The sequence below is a fragment of the Podarcis tiliguerta genome, assembly GCF_965153285.1.
Source record: "Podarcis tiliguerta genome assembly, chromosome: 9".
Lineage (NCBI taxonomy): Eukaryota > Metazoa > Chordata > Lepidosauria > Squamata > Lacertidae > Podarcis > Podarcis tiliguerta.
The window spans coordinates 34,641,891-34,667,457 of record NC_139542.1 but is presented as its reverse complement, the minus strand read 5'-3'; the positions used below and the strand labels follow the sequence as shown (position 1 = coordinate 34,667,457).

General features: G+C 43.9%; 1 protein-coding gene across 3 annotated transcripts in view; it reads left to right on the top strand.

The window, feature by feature from the left end:
* The window catches only part of MAML3 (mastermind like transcriptional coactivator 3), a 271,009-nt gene that overhangs the window by 25,841 nt on the left and 219,601 nt on the right, over positions 1-25,567 (top strand). Inside the window, exons 1-2 of one of the 3 annotated variants that reach the window (XM_083457104.1) lie at positions 5,637-6,506; positions 10,685-10,768. The exons of 1 other annotated variant lie outside the window; for it this stretch is intronic. In XM_083457104.1, the coding sequence (XP_083313230.1) occupies positions 6,468-6,506; positions 10,685-10,768 (123 nt within the window). In that variant the 5' untranslated portion in view covers positions 5,637-6,467. Of the gene's footprint in view, positions 1-5,636; positions 6,507-10,684; positions 10,769-25,567 lie in introns of those variants that run through there. One more of the 3 variants, XM_083457105.1, reaches the window with a different exon arrangement.

Genomic DNA, 25,567 nt, shown 5'->3' with positions numbered 1-25,567 from the left:
GAGTCACGTAGCTCACTGTGGATGAAGGAATTTGGGCATGGGAATTTTGACAGATAAATGATGTTGTGCTGTTTGGCGCAGGAGGAGGGAAGGGGGAAGTAATACTGTCAACAGCAGAGCAATCGCTTCTCGCTTATGCTGATTGAGGCCTCAGGTGGACCTTTGTTTCTGATGCATTAAGGTATTGGGCACGAGTCACACATCACAACATAGCCCAACTTAACAATTAATTGGGATTGAAAGAGAACCTTGTGTGCGGGTGCCTAATGTATCTAAGTGTACAATTGTTTTTGTTTTATTCTCTATAAGCATGGGTGTTGCTTGAGACTGGGGCAACCCAGACAGATGGGCAGCATATAAACAAATTATTATTACTATTGAGAGGGTTTGCCAGGTAAAATGTCAGTGAACTGTTCCTTCTCCCTGTCCAAACATCTTATCCACATAAACATTTTCTCACAATCCAGTCCAGTTCCCCAACTAGTGAAGTTTCTGAAATTTATTTATAGGGTGAGACAAGGAGATAAGAAGGTTCATATATTGCAGGGATCCCAGGCACAGAAATGCATTTGCATCTTTCCCCAGAGGGTCCACCAGGGGAGGCTGGGCCTTCCAGATTAGGGGTGGGAGGTGCTCACACCACAATTGTATCCCCAGGCCCAAAACTGTGCTTTTCTCCATAAGACTGAATGGTAGCTATTCAGCTACACATGAGGAAGTAAACCAACCAGAACACCACTGGGAGGGAACAGCTATGCCTAGCCTTTTTACTGTGATCTAGATATATTTTATTCCTGTGACAAATAATAATATAGGTCAGGCGTGGCCAACTCCCAAGAGACTGCGATCTACTCACAGAGTTAAAAACTGGCAATGATTGGCGTTCAGGTCAAAGTTGAATTTTTTTTAGGAAAGCCCTGTTTTTTGGTGTTCAGGTCAAAGTTGTTGGGCTTTCTTTAGGGAGGAGGAAAGCCCCGTTTTTGGGGGGTGCAGGGCAAAAATGTTGAGCTTTTTTTAGGGGAGACAAAGTTGTAGAGCTTCTTTGGGGGCAACCAGTGATCTACCACAGACGTTCAGTGATCTACCGGTAGATCACGATCTACCTGTTGGACGTGCCTGATATACCGGTAGATGATCCAATACTCAGTAGGAGGCTTTAGATTGGTACATTAAGGCCCCTAGTCTTGTTGATTGGAGGCCATTACCTTTGTCTCAGTGGCAGGTGTGGCCCATCCCGTTTTGCTGGCTGAGGTAAAATGGGAAATTGCCTCCCCCTGCCCCCCCCAGCCTTGCTTTCCAAAGTTGCACGGGAAGCAGTGGCGTAGCGTGGGGGGTGCAGGGGGGACCAGCTGCACCGGACGCAACATCTGGGGGGGGGGCGCTCGCACTCGCAGCTCTCTGCCCCTACCTGGCTCACTCACTCTCTCTCACTGCAGTGCTGGCTGTGCGAATCCGATCCGAGCCGCCGGGTCGCCGCCCACTGTGGAGGGGAGGGTGCCAGGCGTGCGGTGCGGAGAGAGAGCGAGGGACTATCTGGGGGAGGGACAGTGCAGCGGGGGGGCGGGGGCACAAATTACTTGCCTTGCCCCGGGTGCTGACAACCCACGCTACGCCACTGACGGGAAGCTGCCACACAACCCCAGTAGTGGCGGCAGGGGCATATGGGGTACCCAGAGGACACTGCCCCTTGAGGTTCTGCCACCCAAGATGGCTGTTTGTCCGCCTCATGGGTTGGCCAGCGCTGCTCAGTGGAAACACTTAACTTATATGTAAGTAGTGAGGATGAATTGGTGACATTGTGATAGGATGGGGAAATCCTGCTCTGTACCCAAGATTCTGTTAAAGTTCTGTGTCGGTGATAGTGTATTCTATTTTGATGTTTCCTTCCCAGCAGCTCCGTGAGCCAGCTTAGGAATAGCAGACTAGTTCAATAATAATGCCAAACCATTGTTTGGTTCTGTGTGAAGGATCCTTCTCCTTACACACCATCATTTCCCCCTCACCTTCCTTCTTGGTTTGAGGCAAAACATAACTGGAAATTAGAAGCAAATACAGGTTAATTCTGGTTTGCATTCTGGTGAGCATAACCCATAGTGTGTTGGCATGAATAAAATGACAAACTATGTTTTTCCTCAAACCAAGAAAGAAGAGGGAATTTCAGAGCATGCAGTGAGGAGCGGAAAGTGTGAGAATGAGGGTCCTTGTAGCTTATTCATTTATGTGGCATCCAGCCATGATTTGGTGTAACATTGGAACCAGCCCAGTGGCTGGCCTAAGGCTGCCCAATGAGTTTCATGGCTGAGTAGGGATCTGAATCTGGGTCTTCCACATTCAAGAGCTTTATTGTAACACACAGGAGCCACCTTAGAAATGAATAATTCTTCAAAATGAGATTTCATGGCTCACAGCAGAATCGCAGGCGCTCAGATTCTGGACCCCTTTGCTAATGGTCAGAGTGTTTGGACAGACCAGCCTGTTTACTCACTGTTGCTTTGCCTTCTGGGATTGTGGCTGCTCAGTTTGCAATGACAGGAAGTTCACCAGGAATCCCTTTTCTTTTGAAATCAAAATAGTACAAAGGGATGGTGTGTGAACAGGAGTAGGTAAGTAAAAACATGATTGATCCTTTCTGGTGGCCAGTACCACTTTCTATTTCAGCTCAGTTCTTTACCACAGTAAAGGGACAGTTCACTAATATTCTGCTTCAATTTATAGTTGCCACTTTCCCTTTCCTTCCTCCTCCCCCATCCCTTACCACTCCCACTGAGGATTTCTTTTAGGGTTGTGTGTGTGTAAAGCAGCCGTATGAGAGGAATAAAATAATTTTGAAGAGAATTATATGGCGAGAATTTTGACAATGAGTGGAAGATTGTAATTACTCTCTTCCATTAGACTCAGTGGCTTTGGACAGATAAGCTGTATTGAAACGTGTGACCAGGGCATGGGATCATGGATTGTCTTTCACTGTTGTCATGGCGACAGTGATGCAGGTGGCCTATAACTGCCTGGCTGTCAGATCTTATACATCAAACTGGTGCTAAGTGAAAATATGTTAGAGGCATTGAGGGGAGGGGGGGATTGCCAGCAGTGTTTGTCGGATCAGGTGGAAGAAAGCTAGCCTCTCTTAAGAAAAGTGTGTGTGTGTGTGTGTGTGTGTGTGTGTGTGTAAGAGAGAGAGAGCGCGCGCGCAAGCTTTAGGTGGCTTAGAAATAGTTCTTAAGAGAGATCTTTCTTCATAAGGGCAGAAATGGCTTTTAAAAAGTGGGTATAAGACATTCCCAAATATATGCATCGTGTATATGTGTAATTATTAGACCCTTTCTAAAAGTTTGGATGATACAATTATATGGAAGGCAACATAGGAAAATACATTCCAGCTGCCAGCACTATCAATTCACCCACCCTCAAAGGTTCACGGCAGTTTTTTAAAATATAGTTCTGATGAACACTAGATGGTTGTAGGTAGACCTGGGCATGGAGACCCTGCTAAGACATAACTGGCAGGGATTGGGAGGGAACCAGGTTGAATATAGATGATTAAAAATTAAATTTCAGAGACTCGTACTAGGTGCATAACCTCAGTTAGGATTCTTAAATGTTTCTTAAAAGCAATACTTTTAGTTACTCATTAGCAGTAATCTTATAAAGGCACTTTTTAGCCTACAAAGTGTTGTACAGCAATTATAACATTCCTCCTCACAACAGTCTTGAGGTAAATGGTTGTAATCCCCATTTTAGTTTGCTTATCTGAGCGAGAGAGACAGTGGCTGAGTAGAAACTACCCCTTTCACACACACCCAGTCCAAGTACAGCATTTTGCCATTACTCATCCGTACCAGTTCAGTCAGCTAAAGGGTAATGTTTTGTTATCAAACATTTGCCTGGAAGGTCCTTTCTTCTGGTGGTAGCTCTCAGAGTTATGCTCATAATGCTGTGCTAGTTGTGTGAAGCAGCTTACACAGATCAGTGATCATGGACTCAACTTATTATAAAATAATGCAGTACTACTCATTTAAGGCACCTTTATAGCTTACTAGCAGCCTTATGCCCTGTGTTGCTTGGGAATTCCAAGAAACCAAAAAAGTGCAGTTTTGAAAGGTTCAGTCTGCCACCTTGATTCAAAATGGTGTCTAATCATATCCAAACACAGATGAAACTTCCTTTATCTCAGGAAACATCATGCAAAATTTAGTTACAGTGTTTTTAGAGATGTCCAAATGCATAGAGAACAGGCAACTTTCCAAAATACATAGAAGACCTCCTCGACCAGTCTATAATTTTGAAATACTGAGGTGGTTGTTTCAGACAGTGAAAGTGTGATCAGTTCCTTCATATTCCACTGTTTCCCTATTGATTGGTACTGGAGGCATTGTGACTGCTCCGTAGTTTTTGTTTCCGGCTGGTACCCCTTTGGGTTCTCCTTTTGAACCTTAAAACATAATTTGGATTCATTCTGTTCTCTTCCTTTGATCTGCCATTCCTTAGACCAAGGACATGAAACTTCCACTTGAACTGTAATTTTTGTTTTATCCTGCCCTAGTTTTCCTACGTAAATACAGCAATGGAAGTGGGAGGCTAGGACAGCCTGCTTACACCCTTACTTGCACAACTGGCTTTCATGTTTCCCCACAAATACCACCCCCTGATTCTCACAATAGCTAATATAGGTTAACTATCAAATTTGGTGACAAAGAGTCTACCTATAGACCAATCTTTATGTACCCTGTGAGGTAAGGATTACTAACTTGCCTCTTAAGATCTTCTAATGAACCCTAAGTTGTGCTTGTGGACCTGTTAACAGTTTTACTTTTCTTGACAAAGGCTCATAATAAGAATATTAGGTAGCTTTAGTCGTCATAAGTGTTCCATCTCCATCGTGCATTTCCGAGATTTTCACTAAATGATTTGGTACAGACTTCTCTAATTTTGCTAAAATTGAGGCTTCTTGGTTCACTTGTTTCAACCCTGACGTTTTGTGAACTACTGTATTACGATTTATAAAACTAATGATAGATGTAACCATAACTGTAGCCTAGTGTAGGAAACATATTATACTGTTAGACTGACCCTCCCTGGGTATATACCCTTTGGCCACCCCCACCCTGAATACCCTTTTCTAGTGGGTCTAATAGGCTCTGAAGAAGAAGAAAAGCCACCTCTGCTTAACCCTCAAAGCTAAAATGAGCATTTCCTCAGCCAGGTTAAACTGTCCAGTTTGGGAAGGTCTGTTCTCATCATGCCTTGCACTGCATTTTTAGGGAGCTCAGGAAATTGTTCCTGTTCTCCCATCAACTGATTGGGAAGAAGTGGTAATTGCAGAATTGCTTCTGGAAGCGTGCCAAAAGAAATGTGCAGAAGGGTATTCTTTAAATTCAGCCCTTCATCTTTCTACAAATGCACATCTCGCTAGTGGGTTGCACTTTCTTGCTTTCAAGTTACTCCCTGTCCCCTTAAATTTAGTCAGTGGTGCAATTAGATAAATTTAGTCTGCACTCACTGGTCTTAAGGCAGACCCCTCTTTAGATGTTGCACATTACTTCAATTACGTCAACATGTGGTAAGCCAGCCCTGCTGTGTTTAGGGACACCCCCACCCACCTGCTCTTTCCGCTGAGAGGGATCCTGGAGTTCTGCCCTGACATCCTGCGCCGACTGATGTTTAGTACCACAAGATGAGAGTATCCTGCAAACAGAGAGTTCACAGTGCTCCTTTTGTGGTCTGAGTTCTGTGTCAGGCTTCTTCCCTGGAACGTTCTGTGACTTCACAGAAGCAGGGAAAGAGCCGTCACCTGCTTTCTCTCTGGCCTCCTCTCATGATTCCCTTCCTTCCTTAGCCTATTCTCACATCACCCAGGGGCCTCTTGGTTCCTCGCTTTCCAACCATCTGCCAAGAACTGGCAGGATGACTGAGAGGAGGAAGAGAATCCTGGGGAGGGAAGTTGCTGGAACTGGGACACACTGGGTCAAGCAGGGTGTGGGGAAGGAAGTACTTGCAGGGTGATAGAGCATGGGGAGGGGGATGAAGGTCAGTGCACAGAAACCAGAGCAGCAGGACCCAGCACAGCAGGCTCTGAGGTATAGCGAACGGTGGGAGTGGAGCTGTAGCAGGCAAGGGCCCACAGCCCAGCTTCCTGGCTGGCCAGGTGGGACTCACTAGCTCTGGGAGGAAGGGTGTGATTCCTCAGCTGGAGTAGGCTTGGAGCAGGTGAGGATCATATGCCTCGTCAAGCCCAGGTGCTGCAATCAGAATGCAGAGTACAGAAAGAAAGCAGAGCTGAGGTGCTGTGTCTGCTCAACTGCCCATGTTGAGGGACATTGGCATCTACGTTCCTAGACTTCTAAAGGACTGTCCTTTGGGTTTGACTCTGGACTGTATTCTGACTGGCGGACTTCAGCCTTGGCTACTTTGAGTGACCCTCGACTGCATTTCCTGACCTTTGGACTTTGCTTGTGTGGACTGACTCTCAAATGTTAGACTTTGGATTTGACATACTGACTTTCTGCCAGGTAGGCCGGGGGTTCATTTTCTTCTTGTTTCTGTCGTGGCTCTTTTCAAGTGTGATGTTTTCTGGTTTTGTTTTCAAGTACCCCTTGTGAGGCATATTGGCAATGGGAAAACTCTTTGTTGCATTTGTAGACTGTGATTCTCATGCTTGAGTTTAGGTGCATATATTTGTGCTTTTTGTATTTCAAAGGTAAGACGGCTTGTGTCATTGTGATGCAGAGATCTATATGCTCAGCTTCTAAGCAGTTAAAATGGCACAGTTATTCAGCCCTTAGAACCATTTTCTTACCACAGGATGGTTTAGCTGGTAAAGACACATTCTGTTTCTGGCATGTGGCAGATCGATGCTCTTTGGATGTTAATGGCTGTAGGAACCAGAGGGGCTGTTGCCTGAACAAAGTTATTACCTCATTATCCATGGCACAGGGTTAGTTGTAAGGTTTGACCATCTGTGCTCATGCAGAGTGGGGTGGGGGGAGGAGATGGACAATACCAATAACATATTTCAAAGTGATACAGCTTCCCAGCCAAGGTTGCAGTTCACAGCATAATCACAGACCTCCACAGTTTTGTGCATTTGCGTTGCTGGGGTCGGCCTCTACCGTCTGCAGATCACGCTTCCAGCTTAGCCTTTTGTTAGTTTTCTCTTGTAGTGCTTTGTCAGGTAGGACCTATTCTGTGTTTGTAGGCTGCTAGGAAAGTGTAAGGTGGTCTGTGTCTCATAAACATTTTTACCCATAAAAACAAAATAGCTACAGAGAATGGAAAGGAAAGGAGCTAAATTTGCACTGCCCTCTGCTTTTTTTTTTTTTTGTACACAATGTTAGCTTATAAGTGCTAATTAATTGGTAAACATTCAGTTAAACATTAACACTGGTAAAGAGCTTTTGTAATGACAGATGCAGTTGCAGCACAATTGTTAACAAGCCATTTTAAAAAGCCAATATTGGAATTATTTTGTTTAAAACCCGTATCTTAGGCTGTGGGGGGGGGGGGGAAGACACCTTGCATGCTTTTATTATTTTGGGTAAGGTCTTGGTTTTTTTCAATATTTGACTGAAAATATTTGTGTTTTTGCCAGAGGTTGATGCGTCCTCCAATTTTTTTTCATTGCATCAACTGTACATATTGTGTTCCTGTAATTGGCTGCCTGTAGCTCCTTGCAGGAGAGCAAAAGCTGCTGTTAGTGTCTGCCTCAGACAATCCAATAGTGCATAATGGGAAGGGGGAGGCTTCCTGTTACAATAAAGTCAGCTACCATCAGGATGCATGTCTCCCTTGGAAGAGTCATCTGTATTTGCATGTGAGTGGTTTCCTGCCACACTAGAAATTGATTCAAGTACATGACTGTGGATGCTCTCTCCATATTTCCTTGCTTTCCTCTTTCTAGCTTGTTTACAAATATTTAATTGTAAGGTTTATCACCATGTCATTTATTTATTTTTTAAATCAAGTTTTCCGTATCTATACCTGACACTTTATCCATGCATGGTGCTTTATAGGAACAAAGTGTATGTAGAACTTTTGTATATACAGTTGTACCTTGGGTTACAGACGCTTCAGGCTACAGACTCCGCTAACCCAGAAATAGTACCTCGGGTTAAGAACTTTGCTTCAGGATGAGAACAGAAATCGTGCAGCGGTGGTGTGGCGGCAGCTGGAGGCCCCATTAGCTAAAGTGGTACCTCAGGTTAAGAACGGACCTCCAGAACAAATAAAGTTCTTAACCTGAGGTACCACTGTAGCATGTTAATAACTGATTGCCTGTTAGCTCTGGGTTACAGAGGGATAGTGAAGGCTGGAAGGAGAGAACCTCGGAAAGGCTTAAAGGTTACAGCTGTATGCAAATGGCCTCTTGTAACTGTCCATCCTGTTTGTGGGCAGCAGAACATTTTACCTAGTTTCTCTGGATGTGGAACTAGCAGTGGTAGTAGCGCAGTTTATTTTTTCCTAAAGTTTTGTTATTTTGCTGCCACTGCAAATGGCAGTGGCAGTAACTGTGTTAGCAGCCTGGACGCCATTTTGCATTCTCCACAATGCCCCCGAGAGAAAGTTCTGCAAATAGATCATTTGGGGGGGGGGGGTAAGCAGTGAGAGAAAGAAAAATCGCAGAAGAAAGTCTTCTGAAAAAAATCAGCTCAACTTTACTAGGGATGAGAGAGAAGATATTGGAAAAGCAAGGTGAGTGGAAAATTGTGAGTCAGGGAGCGTAAAGGGTTAGTAGACTTCCCAAATATTGGATGGTAGGTCATTGAATTTTGCACATTGGTTTTAATAGCCAGTTAGATTTTTGGATGCAGGTCTTTAGTCACTACATCATATGGGACACTTATTTGCTCCAAATTACCAAACGTAACATAAAATTAATTGACTTGTGGAGGGAGCAAGTTCTGTTTCCAAAACTTAAAATATAGCGTCACAGGAGTTTATCAGAATTCTTCTCTCGATAGCCTTGGTGAGAGAATTCCATTAAACAAAAAAGCAGTTTCTTTCCCATTGATGCAACACCTCAATATTGGCAGAGGACCCCGAGGTTTTATAACACATACATACTATTTCTCTAACACTGGGGTTAGACTGCAACTCATCCTTGACTGTTGGCCATGCTGCCTGGGGCTGGTGGGAGGTGGCACAACAGTATGTTGAGGGCCACAGGCTTTCCACCACTGCTGTAGCGAGAATAGTGCGGGTTCTGGGTCAGTGAAATACTTGTATCGCTCTTCAGCTTGAGAAATTATTTTTTATTTCCTAAAAATAGTCCAACAACATATGAGGGCTCCAGATTGGGGAAGATGTCTGTAGCAACACATTTTAACCAAATATCTATAAAAAGTTCCAAGCCCTTCACTATGCTTAGTGTATGCTCCCCATAGTGCAGGTTAGCTGGGTTGCATCTGTGATAAAATGGCTTATTGACACTTTCCACCTGACAAGCCCCCTCTTTCTGCAGAATTGCCAGATAGAGTTGAGCCACCGGATGCAAGTTTCTAGTTTTAAGGGCATATATATTTAATTTGGTCACCTCTTGTATGTTCAGCTGAACTCCATTGTTAACATCTACTTATTTCATGGTCTCGGAGGCAGAGCAGAGTTCAGTGTGATCTTGCCAGCTCCAGTTCATTTTGTATGAAAGGGACTACTCCTGCAGTCTTTCCTCTGCCAAAGATGCCTCCTTGTGACTGTATCCTTTGGCATACTGCTCTTCGCTATCAGCATGACATTCCTAGGTAAGAGCAGGGCTTAGATCCCAAGAGCCAGTGATCATTCAGCAAAACAACATTCAGCATGAAACAAAACAATGATATAATACTCCAAGCTGACTGGGAGATAGTGAAGACAGCTGTGCAGACTGCAAACTTGTACTTGCCTGTTCCACAACCATACTTTGTGAATATAAAATATTATCCTATCTATCATATTGTAGGGGGCTCACACAATTGCCCCTCTTATCTCTATTCTGTTGTGACAAGGAAGAGGGTATGTGTGGCGGGCTTCAGACAGTGCTAGAAACGAGCCAGACATCACACGGGTTTTGTGACTGGTGTGCGTCCAGTTGTGACCATGTGGAGATCCCTAGATGCCAGGATGGTGACTGACATCTCCACTTGGCTGGCCCCTCCAGCTTGCTTAAGCAGCTAAGTGGGAAGCTTATTTATTGCATTTATATCCCATTGGGACCACAGTGATTCCTGTAGCTTGGTGTCTAAACAACATTTATCAATCACTCATTGGCTGAAAACACTGGCAGGTGGGAGTAGCTAACTTGACTCATTTCACAGAAATCACTTAGATCAATCAGAACCTGCACACTTTGCTTCATAATTTTCTTTCAGGAATGCTAGAGACATACCTTGAATTTTCATTCTTTTTTTTTAAAGAGTCTGGGCCCACTGCCTGGGGTTTTCACTGTAGGCATCTGTGGGCGCCATGGGTTGGCAACCCTCTCATTTCTTGAGGGGGCATTGAGAGGGCAAGAATGGCCATTTTTATTCTTCCTAGTATCCTCACAACAGCTCTGTAACATAGGCTGTGGTGATTTGCCTCAGGACAACCATTAAGTGTCATAACCAAGTGGGGCATTTAAACCTTCATTTCCCATACCTAAACACACTACTGAACTAATTGTACTCCCTACAAAGTAGGACAATCCACCCACCATTTTCTCTCCCTCCCACCACAGCAACCCGCACAATCAAGAGGAAGTGGTACATGTGCCCCACAAAACAACCACCAGCAGAGTGAACAGCTCCAGATGATTAAGCCAGTGAGTTACGTGGCAGGCCATTTTCTTGCTGCCATTTTCCGTTTTGCTGCATTAGGAACCCAGCGCCCCAGCTTAGCCTTATAGACCTAAATCCACAGTGGTTATTCCGGCATATTCATGTATGAATCATGCCCGTAAGTGTGTCTGTGACGTGTTCTATATGCTTAAACAGAAGCTAGCTTGGTATGGTGCCCTTTGTGCTGCCTCTGCTCTGCTTTATGTGTTCTGGGGAAAGCGAAGCAGTGTGACCAGTTTGGACTGAGGCGTATTAACAAAAACAGCATGATTGCTTGGAGTATTCTCAAGGCTGCCTGTGCTGTTTTTGGCTGCAGCCCATGTTATGTCACTCTGTTACTGTCATAACCTCTGAAGGTCAGCAAATTCACCTAGCATGATTCCTGCATTCTTTCTCCCTCCCATCTTCATTCCAGGCTCTTGTTCAAGCTGCTTAGGTCTTTTTTCTTTGTGCTCCTCACTTAGTAGGTCACGTTTCTGCCTCATCTAGCTGTGCATTTCAGAGTAGCTGAGGTCAGGTTAGAAGTGAAATTGGGAAGTTTGTTTTTCAGGTTTTTGGTGTGTTTCTTTTAGAGAGACCGGCCGATCTGGATACACAGGCTCTGTGTCCTACTTGGAAGCATTAGTAATTTGCAGTTGCGAATATTATGGAAGCAGCTGTAGCTAACAATTGCTAGATGTTGCCATTCTCCTTCAGCTGGAATAGTCAGGGCAGCATGGTAAAGTCCAGGCTAGAGAGTTGTGGGTCTTGGAGCCATTTCTAATGGAAAGTGCCCTGAATATTGCTATTTTTGAATAGTACTAGGCCTGAAAGCAAGTAATAATTTTCTAGTGTTTGCACTGCTCTACCCTCTCACGCCCTACCACAGACAAACATATGCTACTCAGAGAGAGAAGCAATTAGATGTGCACATACAAAACTTGTAGAAGCAAGTTCACCTATTCTTACACCTCAAGCACTCGGCATTTCCCTTCTGCCTGATGGAGGCAGCCTGCTTTTTGCAAACAGTGCCAGCGATGACAGTGCACTGTGTTGTTAGATTCTGGACTTGAGAACCAGCTGCTTGCTGGCCCCAGATTTTGGAAAAGGTGGGGGGGGGGGTCACCAACAACTGGTGGCCAGGAGTGCTTTTACCCAGTTTGGGCTGGTGAGTCAGCTGTGCCTGTTTTTTTAGCGAAGGCGGGTCTGACTGTGGTCATGTCAAGGCTGTGTTACTGCAACACCCTGTATGTGGGGCTGTCTTTGAAGACCATTAGAAACTTAAGCAGGTTCACAATACAGTTCTAGGACTTTTGAGCAGAGCCATCATTGTGGGCTTCCCATAGACATCTGGCTGCCCACTGTGGGCTATGGGATGCTGGACTAAATTGGCCTTTAGAGTGATCTAGTAGGGCTCTTTATATTATATCCTTTAAAAAGCATAAAGCTTCTATTTCTGCTTTTGGTATTCCTGGTGGAACAGCCCATTGGGTATGTTACCTTGGGACGGGAGTCTAGGACCATGAATTCATAGATTCTATGCTTGAACAAGATTTGCACATGACCTTTTTTCCTGTTAACTGTGACACTCTCTAAGAGGTAGGACTAAAATAGAAACAGGGTGGTCTGGAGAGATGTGACTGAGTGACTCTGTAACTTCGCCTGTGGGCAATCCAGAGTTTTGCCTGGGTCTTCATGACTCTCTAAAACAATATACTTGGTTGCGGGGGGAGGGGAGCTGATGGTTTGAATCTACGTTTTCCAATTTTAATAAAAAGCTGCAGGAAAAGATTGCTGTTTTGTATTGGCCTTCAGTTAACCGATTTTCACACATGACCTGCTTGCTTTTTTAGGCGTTATTATTTCTGGACACTTTGTGTCAGGGTGTCATGGTTAATTGGGTGGGATCCCTCAATGGAATAGTACACACTTTGCATGCAGGTTCAATCCCTGGTATTTCCAGTTTAAAATGTCCAGGTAACAAGTGATGAGAGACACTCCCTAATGCCCGGGGAAACTGCTGTCAGTCACAGCTGGAAGGGACCACAAAGGTTATCTAGTCCAGCCCCCCTGTAGTGTAGGAATCTTTTGCCCGACATGGGACTTGAACCCACAACCCTGAGATTCAAAGTCTCACGCTCTACCCACTGAGCTAGGTGGACAAATTGTGTGACCTAGTATAAGACAGCTTCCTTTTTTTCTTTCTTATTTAGAACAAGTGGATGTGGCACAAGGAAGGGAACTGTAGTCATCCACATTTTTCTATCAGATTTTTCTTTTAGAGATTTTTTTGGTTGGATTTTGTATCTGCACAGTCAGTTGAGCGTAACACTTTTGTGCGATTGCATCAAGCTGATGCAAGACCAGTTTCCAGTCGTATTTTCTGTAGGGAAGGGTAGCATTTTATTTTGCTCTTCATCAGTGTTTTGCAAACATTCCACTTGTGCTTAATAATACCTGTATCTCGGAATGAATTGTCCTAATCGTTAATGAACCAAGCCAAAGAAATGGACCTGATCCCATTAAATTGGATGGTTCTGTATAGCATCTGGGTCATGTTGACTGCAGAAATTGGATAGCCAATTTGTTTGTTTTTTGTAACAGAGAAAAATACATTGACATGCCACTAGTATAGGTAGGTGCCTCCCTTCCCTTTGGTTTGCTGCTGCTAGACCACATCGTGATGGAATGTCATTGTGAGCTTGCTGATAGATGCAGGAGAAGATTAATGTTCCTTCTGTCAACTAGGTAAAAGAAGAATCTGGTCCCTAAACACTAAATATTGTGAATCATCTGGGCTGTTTACAGAGATGTCTGGAATTTGGCAGTAAATTTTAGCTGTGTGCTACCTTGTGAATGCAGAAGCTTTAAGAGCAGTGTTCTAGGTTATATTTGTGCCTAGTGGGCTAGCGTGAATTTCAGCTTGCACATTTAAAAGTACAAAGCAAACAAAATCTTACATTTAAATTACTTAAATAAAAAGAGAAATAGGCTTATGTAACTAAAAAAAAAGGGGGCTATTTATACTATATTCATGTATGGTGGGAGCCAATTTAAATGTTGAATGACAATACACAAAGAGGAATGAAAGCACTGTCCTATCATAAATTGCTCCCCAAGTTTGTGGGGTTTCCTATAACCAAGCAGCATACTGTATAAATTTTATGAAATAAATAAGCATGAGCCTGTGTAGAAGTTAGTGTTTTGGACTTGGACAGAGGAGACACTTGGCCATGAAATTCATTGAGTGACCATGGCAGGTCACTCCCTCTCAGCCCAACATATTTCATGGGGGTTGTTGAGACACGACATTGTCTTGTACACTACCCTGAGCTCATTGTAAGGAAGATATGAGCATAATGTAATGTGAATATGCAGTCCATCATTTTATTTTTATTTGAGAACAGTTTTCAACTACTTCAGTCTTCCAGGGCAATCTTATGCATGCCTACTTGGAAGTAAATCCCACTGAGTTCAGTGGGTTTTACTACCATGAAAATGTGCCTTGGATTTGTAGCCTTAGATGATTTTCCATTGGCTTCAGCAGGTTTACAGCTAAACTTAACCTGTATTGCTTCATTCCGCCACAAATTTGACTGCCGTTTTGTCCATCAACCCCAGAGACTGCCTGAAAGGAAGCTGGAGGCACAACAAAGGCAAATTCATTTCTAGAGAGCAAACCTCTGTCCCCCAATCACAAAATTGTTGTCTGAATCAAACCCAAATAACCAGTTGCTGCGCTTCCATTTCCTGTTCTGCTGTTGCCTCTGCCCTGGCTCCTGATGGTACACATTGAAATGCAAATGACAGCAGTAATTGGCTGAGAGATAAACCACAATGAGTGACTGAGCCATGCAGCAGGGAGTTAAGTGGCTAAGTGACAATTATTGCGCTGCATCCTCCAGGATCATGAGCAGCAGCACCGTTTGTTCTGGGATTTAAAGGAACTGTAACACTTTAATTGGAGGGCTTTTTTTTAATTATTTGGTTAACGGGGCTCACATAGTTTCTCCTCTGGTTCAGCTTTAGCATGGAGTAGGGTTGGGAAAAGGGCTTTTGCTTTCCCTTGTTTTATTCTTAAGTCTTATACTTGTTTATCATATTTTTCTTTTTTTTTAATTAGGTATTTTCATGTCTTTAAAACACATTGCAGTGCTTCTGGGTGGGCAGAAGGGAAGTAGATGGAGAAAGTTGGTAATTAACACAGAAACTAAAGGTGACGTCCACTTAAGTCATATTTGGAGTAGGCCCACTGAAAGCAGTGGATTTTCTTGGTTTCGGTGGATATACTCAGAGTATGAGTAACATTAGACATCTCCCTAAGGCTGTATGTTTTGAATGACTGTTCAGCTGAAGGAACACTGGTAGTAGCAAGTTAAAATGGAATCTTGCCGTGGTGTTTTAAATGAACAGTTTTGGGCGATGCAGATTGCAGGCGTGGCCCCATTTTCCCCACCCCTGGCCATTCCATTTGTGTTGGGGCCTGCAGCAGGATGTTTGTGTTTGCTTTAAAAGTACTTATGCCCCACTCTTTAACCAAAAAGAGTCTTGGGAGCTTTTTTAAAAAACCAGTAAGAGCATCCATGCCTACCATAGCCATGTGCCCCACTGGAATTTTACTTAGAAGGGAACAAGACCCTTGAACTAAACCCCTGCTCTGAGTACTTGTTTCTAAAGTTATTTTAATAAAACCATACTCTGCTTCTCTGCAATTTCCTGGGGGCCTGAAGATTACACACATTCCCTTCCCAACATTCCCTGAACTCTTGCCCACATTGGGGTTTGTCTGCCTCAATGGCAAACTCTCTTATCATCTCCACAATATGCATAGAGCCCAGTCCATGTTCTTCTAGCCCAGGGGTAGGCAAACTAAGGCCTGGGGGCCGGATCTGGCCCAATTGCCTTCTCAATCCGGCCCGTGGACGGTCTGGGAATCAGCGTGTTTTTACATGAGTATAATGTGTGTTTTTATTTAAAATGCATCTCTGGGTTATTTGTGGGGCATAGGAATTTGTTCTTTAAAAAAAAAAAATAGTCCGGGCCCCCACAAGGTCTGAGGGATAGTGGACCGGCACACAGCTGAAAAAGGTTGATGAGCCCTGTTCTAGCCAGTCTAGCACACCAGAAACTGGAGCCATTCCAAGCCCAGGTTTTGCTTAGGACTCAAGTTCTCACTTCCTGCCTGACAGCCATGAAAGGTTTTGGTAGGCCTTGCTTTGAGTCCTGATGCCAGAGTTGTTTTAATAAAACCACACTCTGCTTAGACTTCTTTTATCTGCAGCGGAGTCTGGTCCATTAGGATAAATGAGGCCCAGCCCCACCAAACTCCGTCTGCCCCCAGTGAGCCCCCATCTGCCTGCCTTACTATCAGTTCATGGGGTGGCACTGACTATCCTCTTTAATCTAAGACCACATTCATAGATTTAAAGTAGTATGATGCCACTTCAAATAGTTGTGGTTTCCCCCCAAAGATTTCTGGGAGCTGTAGTTTGTTAAGAGCATTGAGAGTTGGTAGAAGACCCCTGTTCTTCTCACAGAACTTCAATTCCCAGAGTTCCCTATGAAGAGGGATTGTTAAATCACTAGAGAATTGTAGCTCTGGAAGGGGAATAGAGTGCCTTAACTAACGAGAGCTCCCAGAATTCTCTGGGGGAAGCCATTACTGTTTAGTAGAATCATAGCACTTAGAAAGTATGGTGTGAATGTAACCTGAGCGTTGCCCATGTTGAACTCAATATGAAAAAGTATGGCAACAAAAGCAGAATTAGTTGGCTCGGCCTGTCATTGATTTTGGCTCCCCCTACTGTTAGTCTCCCTGCCTTCCTCCCTACCAGTAACAAACTTAGTTGGTCTCTAGGGTGCTACTGGAAATAATTTTTTAAAATTTTGTTTAGTCACCACCGTATTTAGCACTCTCTGGTACTGCTAAATCACTGCTTAGTAGTGACCATGATGCCATAAAGATTTGCTCTTATTTGTAAACTGAGTAAAGCAACCAACTCGGAGAATGCTTCAGGAAATAAAACCGGTAATTTTTATGCTGATGCAATGACGGTTTCAGAATGTAGGAGACAACTGCATGTTTGAATGCTCTGGATGTTGGGGAGAAGGGTTCTGAAACTGTAACTTAGAGCTGGTGGTTGAGCTGGTGTGTCTCCCCTATCGCCATCCTTTTTTCCTTTTGTGTCATGAATGAAAGGGCTGTCTTATTATGGATATTGTAATCCACTCCAGGAGCCTTTCTTGGCTAAAGAGCAAGGTAAAATGTTTTAAACAAACAAATAAACAATGGCTCTTCTTATTTAGGAGCTCTGTATGCACAGGGAATACTTTATGCTGAGGAAAATTAAAACTTGTGAGGAGGTCTGAATGAGGCTTCCCATATGTTCAATTCAGAATGTGGAATCGGAGGCCATTGTATTAATTATTAAACGCTAGCCTTTGGGGAGGAAACGTAGACCCAGATTCTGGCTGTGCATTTAACGCCACAGTGGCTGTGAAGTTCAGGAAGAAGAGCCATTTAGGAGTCGGCAGGATTAGAGGGCTAGAATTGCTGTGTGGAACGGAGCAGTCAGAAAATTGATTGGGTGCAGCATAAAACAAAACATTAGGGCGTGATAATTCATAGCACTTGCACTGAGACAAGAAGAAGTTTATCTAGTTGATCCAGTAACCTGAAAGGGAAAAAAAGTTTATATATAAAATTTGAGGGGAGAGGCTGCGTGATCTGTGGGATTCATTGCTACAGTGGATTGGGGCAGGGGTGGGGGGAGAGGTTTAGTCAAAGAGCCACAACAATATTTTATTTATGTTGTTCCTTAAAATATTTATGGCCTGCCCTTCATTTATAGAGATCCCAGAGCAGGGTGTGCAATACATGATATAAACATAACAATAAAACAATCAGAATAGAATCTGCTAAAAACAAAACACACTGCAGCAGAGCTGGTCAAAGAGTAAAGCTCTTAAAAATGCCTGCACCAATAGACAAGTCTTGACCAGGTGCCCAAGTGATAGCAATGTCAGCACCTGGCATACTGCTAATGGGAGGGCACCACCACCAAGAAGGCCTTCTCTTGTATCACCACATAATGCACTTTCGCTAACAATGAGATGTGGAAAAGAGTCAGCTCCCTTAGAAGATTTCAAGTCATGGTGAGGCTGGTAAAGGGTGAGGTGTTCCTTTGAGTATTTGACTCCTAATCTATCTTGGTCTGTAGAAGTCCCTAACACTGAATTTGGCTCAGGAAACAAAGAGGCAACCATTTTACACAATTTAACCAAATCTGGATATTAATAGTAAAAAAATAAAATAGTGCACATTTTTGTAAATGAGCTCACAAAAGTCACTAGCCTGCAATATAAATGAATGCAGTCAGACAAGTCTGCTAGAGTTTGGCAGAAGAGAGGTGGGAATTCAGTCTGCTCTGAAAGTCTCCTGGGCACAGAGGTGGGGCTGAGTAGTGCATCCCTCTTCTGCCAATCCCTTCGATTGCCTACATGGAATTTAATGCATCCACCTGCATGATGGCTGTGTTTTGCCTCCATTGTTGAAATCTGTATGCTTTGAATACCAGTTTCTGGGAATTGCCAATGGAGAGAGGTTCTGTTTCACTCGCCTCCTGGCCTCTGTCTGGCCACTGAGAACAGGATGTTCTTATGCAGCTTCTTTTCCCGTGTGGCTACCAGGCTAGCGCTTAGATACAAGCTGGGATAGTTGATCTCTGCTGTCTGCATTGTCTATTAAAAGGAAGAAGGGAAAATATTACCCCCAAAATGAAATAACCCTGTAAACATTAAAAATACTCTTCTAAAATGAAGCCACATCTTAAAGGACCAAAGGAAATTGGTGAACCACATTGACATTTGGGTCTTCAGCAAATCCTAATGCTCTACAAAAATATTTTATAGACTCGCTTTCTGTCTGTATACCATTTCTCAATCAGATTTGGATTCTCTGAATAGCACAGAATGTTTTAGAAATAGGTTTAGATGACCATGCACATAAACATTTACAGCATAATAGTCAATAATAATTTCACAGCATAGCCTACTGTCTAGGTATGGTTAAGACTCTCTGTGTAGCCAGCAGTTCCTCCCTGTACAATTGGGGAAGATTGAAGCAGGCAAGATTTTGCTCATGCCCAGTAAGACATAATGTATGACTTGCTGTGATGCGTGGACCTGGCCAATGCAACCCAAGAAATCAATATATTCTGTAGCTTTCCATTTTGTTTTGCATCTTCATCCAGCAAATTGTGTTAGACAGTTACACTGTGTCTTTAAAAAACAAAAGAAATTGTGTAAGTTAGCTGGGCTTGCACCATTGCCATTGATCTCACTTTTCACATTTAATGGTTCTGTTTGATTTGGAGAAATGTTTGGAGTGGAATGTTCAGTTCCTCTGCAGACAGAAGCCTGTTTGGGTGTGGAAAATGGAAGTAGCCATATTTTGGCTCCATTACAGAAGAACATTCAGTGATGATACACTTCAGTTATCAAGTCGGGGAGTGGGGAGTTCATAGATTCTTCCTGCTCCAGCTTCTGTACCTCAGTGTTTGGGTCTCATGAAGTGGTGCCTTGACTTCGAGCTTGCAAAAAAATAATAATAATAAACTGGAATGAAATAAGATGGGCTAGTGTTTGCTGTCTACTTAACCATTTCCAGACAGAACAATTATTGACATACTCGCCTTTCCTCATTTCCCTCTCCTCCCAGTGCCACATCTGCCTACCTTTAAAGGCAGTTGATTTGTTTTTAACGTACACAGAATGGGATAAGTAGGGAAGTGTGGTATTTTGTGCACTGAATTTGAAAGCTGCAGTTTTGCCCTTGGAAAAGGAGCTGCTTAGCTGAATCCCTCAATATTATGAAGTCAGTGTTTAGATTTGTAGGTGTATGTGTGTGTGGCTGTGTGTGTTCAGTTACTTCTTTCACCCTGGAGAATCTGGAGTCTTCCCAATAGTTAAAGTTCATTGTACAGTGGTGCCTCGCAAGACGAAAAGAATCCGTTCCGTGAGTCTCTTCGTCTTGCGGTTTTTTCGTCTTGCGAAGCAAGCACATCTGCGGATTAGCGCTATTAGCGGTTTAGCGGCTATTAGCGGCTATTAAAGGCTTAAGGGATTAGCGGATTAGCTGCTAAAAGGCTATTAGCAGCTTAGTGCCTTAGAAAAAGCGGGTGGGGAGCGGAAAAAACCCCCAGGAATCGCAAGACATTTTCGTCTTGCGAAGCAAGCCCATAGAGAAATTCGTCCTGCGAAGCACCTCCAAAACGGAAAACCCTTTCATCTAGCGGGTTTTCCGTCTTGCGAGGCATTCGTCTTGCGGGGCACCACTGTATATAAGCACACAAACATGTTTCCTAGTGTTGGCTAAAAGTATTCTGAAAAGCACTGAAATTAGGAATGGGTATAGGCTGCAGGGATGCGGGTGGTGCTGTGGGTTAAACCACAGAGCCTAGGGCTTGCCAGTCAGAAGGTTGGCGGTTCAAATCCCCACGACGGGGTGAGCTCCCATTGCTTGGTCCCTGCTCCTGCCAACCTAGCAGTTCGAAAGCACATCAAAGTGCAAGTAGATAAATAGGTGCTGCTCTGGCGGGAAGGTAAATGGTGTTTCTGTGTGCTGCTCTGGTTTCACCAGAAGTGGTTTCACCAGAAGTGGCTTCACCAGAAGTCATGCTGGCCACATGACCCGGAAGCTGTACGGCAGCTCCCTTGGCCAGTAAAGCGAGATGAGCGTCGCAACCCCAGAGTCGTCTGCAACTGGACCTAATGGTCAGGGGTCCCTTTACCTTTACCTTTATAGGCTGCAGACTTAGACATTTCCAAAGGTGTGTATTTCACTAAACTCAATTAGAGTTACTTCAATGTAATGTGTTTTGGATTTGATGGAATAGTTAAGTTGATAGGTTAAGATAAGTTGATAGATTAAGATAATACAAAGCTGAAGCAGATTTTTGGAGGGGCTGGGGATAAGCTTTGTCAGATATTTCAGCCTTTGACTCAGGATGAAACAAGGAAAATTAATTGAAAATTCAACATCATATGTATGTTGGGACTGGACAGAACTAAATGTCCCCCCAGGGGGGCATTTGAAGCATTTATATGCCTCTTCACTCATATTGTATTTCAAAGTGGTATTGCTTTTCTTATGACATTTCATATTTAGATGCACATTGTGAAAATGGTGCATGAAGTCACCTGAAGGAAGCAGTGGTACTAAGACATTTTCATCACTAATTTTAAATTTACCCCCGGCATTGCTGGATTTTATTTTAGAGTTAAGCCAGTGTTATTGAAAGCAGAAGCTACTCTGGTAACTTCCTGTCAAGCATCAATGGAGTCCCCGTGTAACCATGTGGCCTCTTACTGCCCTGGAAACTAGTGAGTCCATTGATCAGCTTTTCTCAACCTGGCATCGTACAGATGTTTTGGACTAGAGTTGTGTTGGCTGAGATTGATGGATGTTGTAGTCCAAAACTTCCTGGAGAGCACCAGGTTTGGGAAGGCTGGCATGTTTACACACCCAGAAACACCCACCTTGAGTCAAGTAGATGAGTGATGAGGATGCTTTAGTATATGTCAGAAAGCACCTTACATGCTGAAAAGCATGTTTAGCGACTGCTCATAATAGACAGTTGCCAAGTCACTTATAAAAAGTTAGATACTGATCGACATAAAAGTGATAGGCTTTAAGGCATAGCCTTGCATTTATATTTGCAGAAGGACTAGTTTCTTAGCTGTTAAACCCATTAGTAAGGAATATACACAGGACAGCTGAAGTGATGCAACCATAGCTTTGACACACAGTGTCAAATAGTTGAAGGGAAAGAAGGCAACTGCTTCTCTCTATCTCTCTCCCTCTTTTGCTTGGTGTATACTGGTATCCAAATTATATGTTTGGATAAATTGTCCAGTCCAGTTCTTAGCAGCTCAGAGAACTATAATGAAAATGACTCTAGATGTTAAATTACTGTCTTAACTAACAGTATGATGGGGTAACTTGATTCACAGAAGCCATGAGAACAAACTATGTTGCTTTACATAAATATTCCCCTTTGCAAAACTTTGCTTTCGCTTTTGTTTTCTCTGTTTCTGTCAAGTTTATGTTCAGGCCCTACCTCTTCTGGACATAGAGGAGATTATCAGCCCTGCCCTGGCTGTAGACTCAGTTCAGAGGCTCTGTTGCAGGGGTCAGCAAACCTTTTCAGCAGGGGGCTGGTCCACTGTCCCTCAGACCTTGTGGGGGGGCTGGACTATATTTGGGGGGGGGGGATGAACGAATTCCTATGCCCCACAAATAACCCAGAGATACATTTTAAATAAAAGGACACATTCTACTCATGTAAAACATGATGATTCCCGGACTGTCCAGGGGCCAGATTTAGAAGGCGATTCACGGGCCTTAGTTTGCATAAGGTAAAGGGACCCCTGATCATTTGGTCCAGTCATGGCCGACTCTGGGGTTGCGGCGCTCATCTCGCTTTATTGGCCGAGGGAGCCGGGGTACAGCTTCCGGGTCATGTGGCCAGCATGACTAAGCCACTTCTCGTGAACCAGAGCAGTGTATGGAAACGCTGTTTACCTTCCCGCCGGAGCGGCACCTATTGATCTACTTGCACTTTGACATGCTTTCGAACTGCTAGGTTGGCAGGAGCAGGGACTGAGCAACGGGAGCTCACCCCGTCGTGGGGATTCGAACCACCGACCTTCTGATCGCCAGTCCTAGGCTCTGTGGTTTAACCCACAGCGCCACCCACGTTTGCATACCCATGCTCTGTTGGAAGCAAACAGTTGGCTAATACCTTCCCTCTTATATACAGCCCCCCCCCCCGTCCAGTTCTACATGCTGTACCATCAGGAATCAGGCACTATTCCTGATTCAAAGCATGCTTTGTAGCCCTGCTTTAAATTATGATTTAGAGGTTAGTGCTAACTATAGTTAGCCCAGTTCTGACATCACAGCAAACTTGGTTTCATGGAACTAGAAACACAGGATGAGATCCGTTGAGCCTGCAAGATGTTCCAAATGGATTAGAACATGACATTGGAAATGGGTCGCTGTCATTCTACAGATGCTGTCGCCTCAATCTCAGTGCTGTTGTGCTCGAGATGGAGTGTTGGGTTTGTAGACAGATGAGATCATAGGAGGTAGTGTTTTCCATCCTTTCCAAAAATCCATTGGGGATTTATTTTAATGCACCATGTGAGTTAATTCCAGGAGGCTTATAGTCATACAGTTGCTTAAGAGCCTACAAGGAATGTAGAAATTCCACCAGCTGCAGTTTCAGCAGTTACTGCAATTAATGTGCGCTTCAGGTTTTAGCTTGATCTGCCTTCCATGTCAGCCTCTTTTGGCCATGCCAAAAGTTTGGCAAGTTATCCTGTTCCGTGTAAACATGAATGTACAATCCTTCAATGCATCTGCTGAGAAACTAAAAATATTGCTTGCTGTTGTGGTTTCCTCAGTAGCCCTCAGCCTCTACTTAACTCCTCCACACTGAGCCTTTTTGCCACACAGAGTAAAAGCAATGGGTTTGCTGCTGCTGCTGCTGCTTGAATTTGTAACTGAAACTGCTGCTCCCCACCCTCCACAAGCTGCAACACTGCCCAAAACTTGTTCTATCCAGTTTTCCTCCTTGTCTTCCTAGAGATACATTCCTTTGGCTCCATGCAACCTTAAAGCATGCGGCCGGAGTGGCGCAGGGTGGGGGTGGGGGGCCATTCACAAGCATCAGCTTTCTAATTTTCTATTTCTTAGCATGAAATGTTTCCCCCATTTTTGTCCGCTGTCTGTTGCATTACCTTCTCTCGGCATTTTATTTTCCCCTGCACATCCTTCCCATAAAGATCCTGATTTCACAAAATTTTCCCAAGTTAACATAATTGCTGTGCTAAACACTGAACAGCCCTGGGCAGACCATTTAACTCCCTCCTTCAGTCTTGTACTAGCTGGATCTATGGCGTTAAAGCTAAGTACATGTGTACTTTAATTGAGGTTGTGCATGATGTGTATTATAATAAGTATTTATTTATTTTGATGGTAGGGGGCTTGCTCCTTTATTTACCTGCTGCAATATCTTCAAAACAGTCACCATGCTTAAATGTTACTGACCTCAGGTTTCTTGGACTGGAATCACACACGTGTGTGGGCCTGTGTGGGCGTCTTTTGTGCAAATCTGGTATATCAGAAAACTTGTATATCAAAAATAAACTCAATGTTAAAGGTGAACACACACACACAGGTTAAACAGCTGCTTGCACAGGAGGTGTGATCTGTGGCTTTCTCCTGCTGAAGCAAGTTGACAGCAAGCATAATGCAAAGGGGGTTAGCCAGTGGCAATCCTAAAAAGTCCCACTGCAGCAGAATATATTATTCATTTGGAAGGGGGAGAATACTAGGGAAACAGGATTTTTATTACATAATTATGCCTCCCCCATAAAGCTTTGAATAAATGCTATAGCTGCAGATCATTAAACTGCCACCTCACATGCTGCTATGATCACAGAGTTCCGCACATGTTAAAGGCTGTACAATGTGGACGCACTGTCCGTGCCCTTGCAACATTCATGAATTTTAAACTCCCCACTCCTAAGTACAATGGAAATGGCCTGATCAGAATGTGCAATGCACTCTGTGTCCTGGAACCTAAGATGCTCGTTCGAGGGTGGAAATGCAGACATCCACAACTTTTTGTTTTTGTTTCCTGAAAGATTTAATTAAAAGATTGAAAGGAAGGGAAATGAAAATGCAATTTCTGCCTAAATAAATAAAATACAGAGTCATGTGTACTCTGTCACTATCAGGTGGATAGAGTCAAGGAATCCTGAAAAGGTTGTGTATGAAAATAAAGACTTTTTATATTGACCCAAGTGTCTGCTACTGGAGTTACTTTGATATGAGCCCCCAGGAAGATGAAATTATTGTTATGAATGTGTAAGAGAGGGCCCAGATGCCCCAAAATTCTTGATTTAGCAAATGATAGGCTGAAATTAATATTTGGAGTATTAAGGGAACATGGCATGTGCAGTGTAAGAATACAGGCTGAGCCTGTTCTCCTGTTCAGGAGATCAGCTGACAGGTGCCATGAAAGAACAAAGACGGGTGATGGCAGTCATTACCCTGAGAAAAGGTGGCACATTCAATGTCAGACAAGGAGCAGGGTGGAGTTCCTCCCCTAGCTGTGTGTTAGTTAGCAAAAGACAATAGCAGAGTTGGGAGGGGAAAGTTGCCAGGGTTACAGAGGGGCATGATGTCACCACAGGAAAAATGATGCCCTTTTACACCAGGATTGAGTTGCTTTTGGAGCAAGGGTTTTTGAGAAGAAGGGAGGGGCAGGACATCATGTGGGGCTGGTTGGGAGAGGCAGCACTGAGAGACTGGACTCAAGCAGGCTGAAGCTATGAGGAGAGCCACAAAAGACACTATTGGGATATAATGTTCTACCAGTTGCATAGCATTGGGTGCTGGTGCCTGGGGCAGGCATGCGCTAGGCGGGTGGGGGGGTGTGCCAGCCTAGCCAATGACACTAGAACGACCCCACCAGAGCCATGTGGGACTAGGCTGAGCCCCCTGTCTGCCTACACTGGTTCACGCTCAGGGTTACAGCCCCCCATACTATGGCCCTGTGGTCTACACTCCCTCCACCTAAACTCAGGTGTAAATATGTGTAAACAAACCATATTAAAAACACTGCAGTCTCTGCCATGCCTCATTCCAAAGGAACACAAACCCTGGTGGAGTGCAAAGACCCTGGAATCTTGTTCCCACTTGGCAGACATTGGGGTGACCTGTAATACTATTA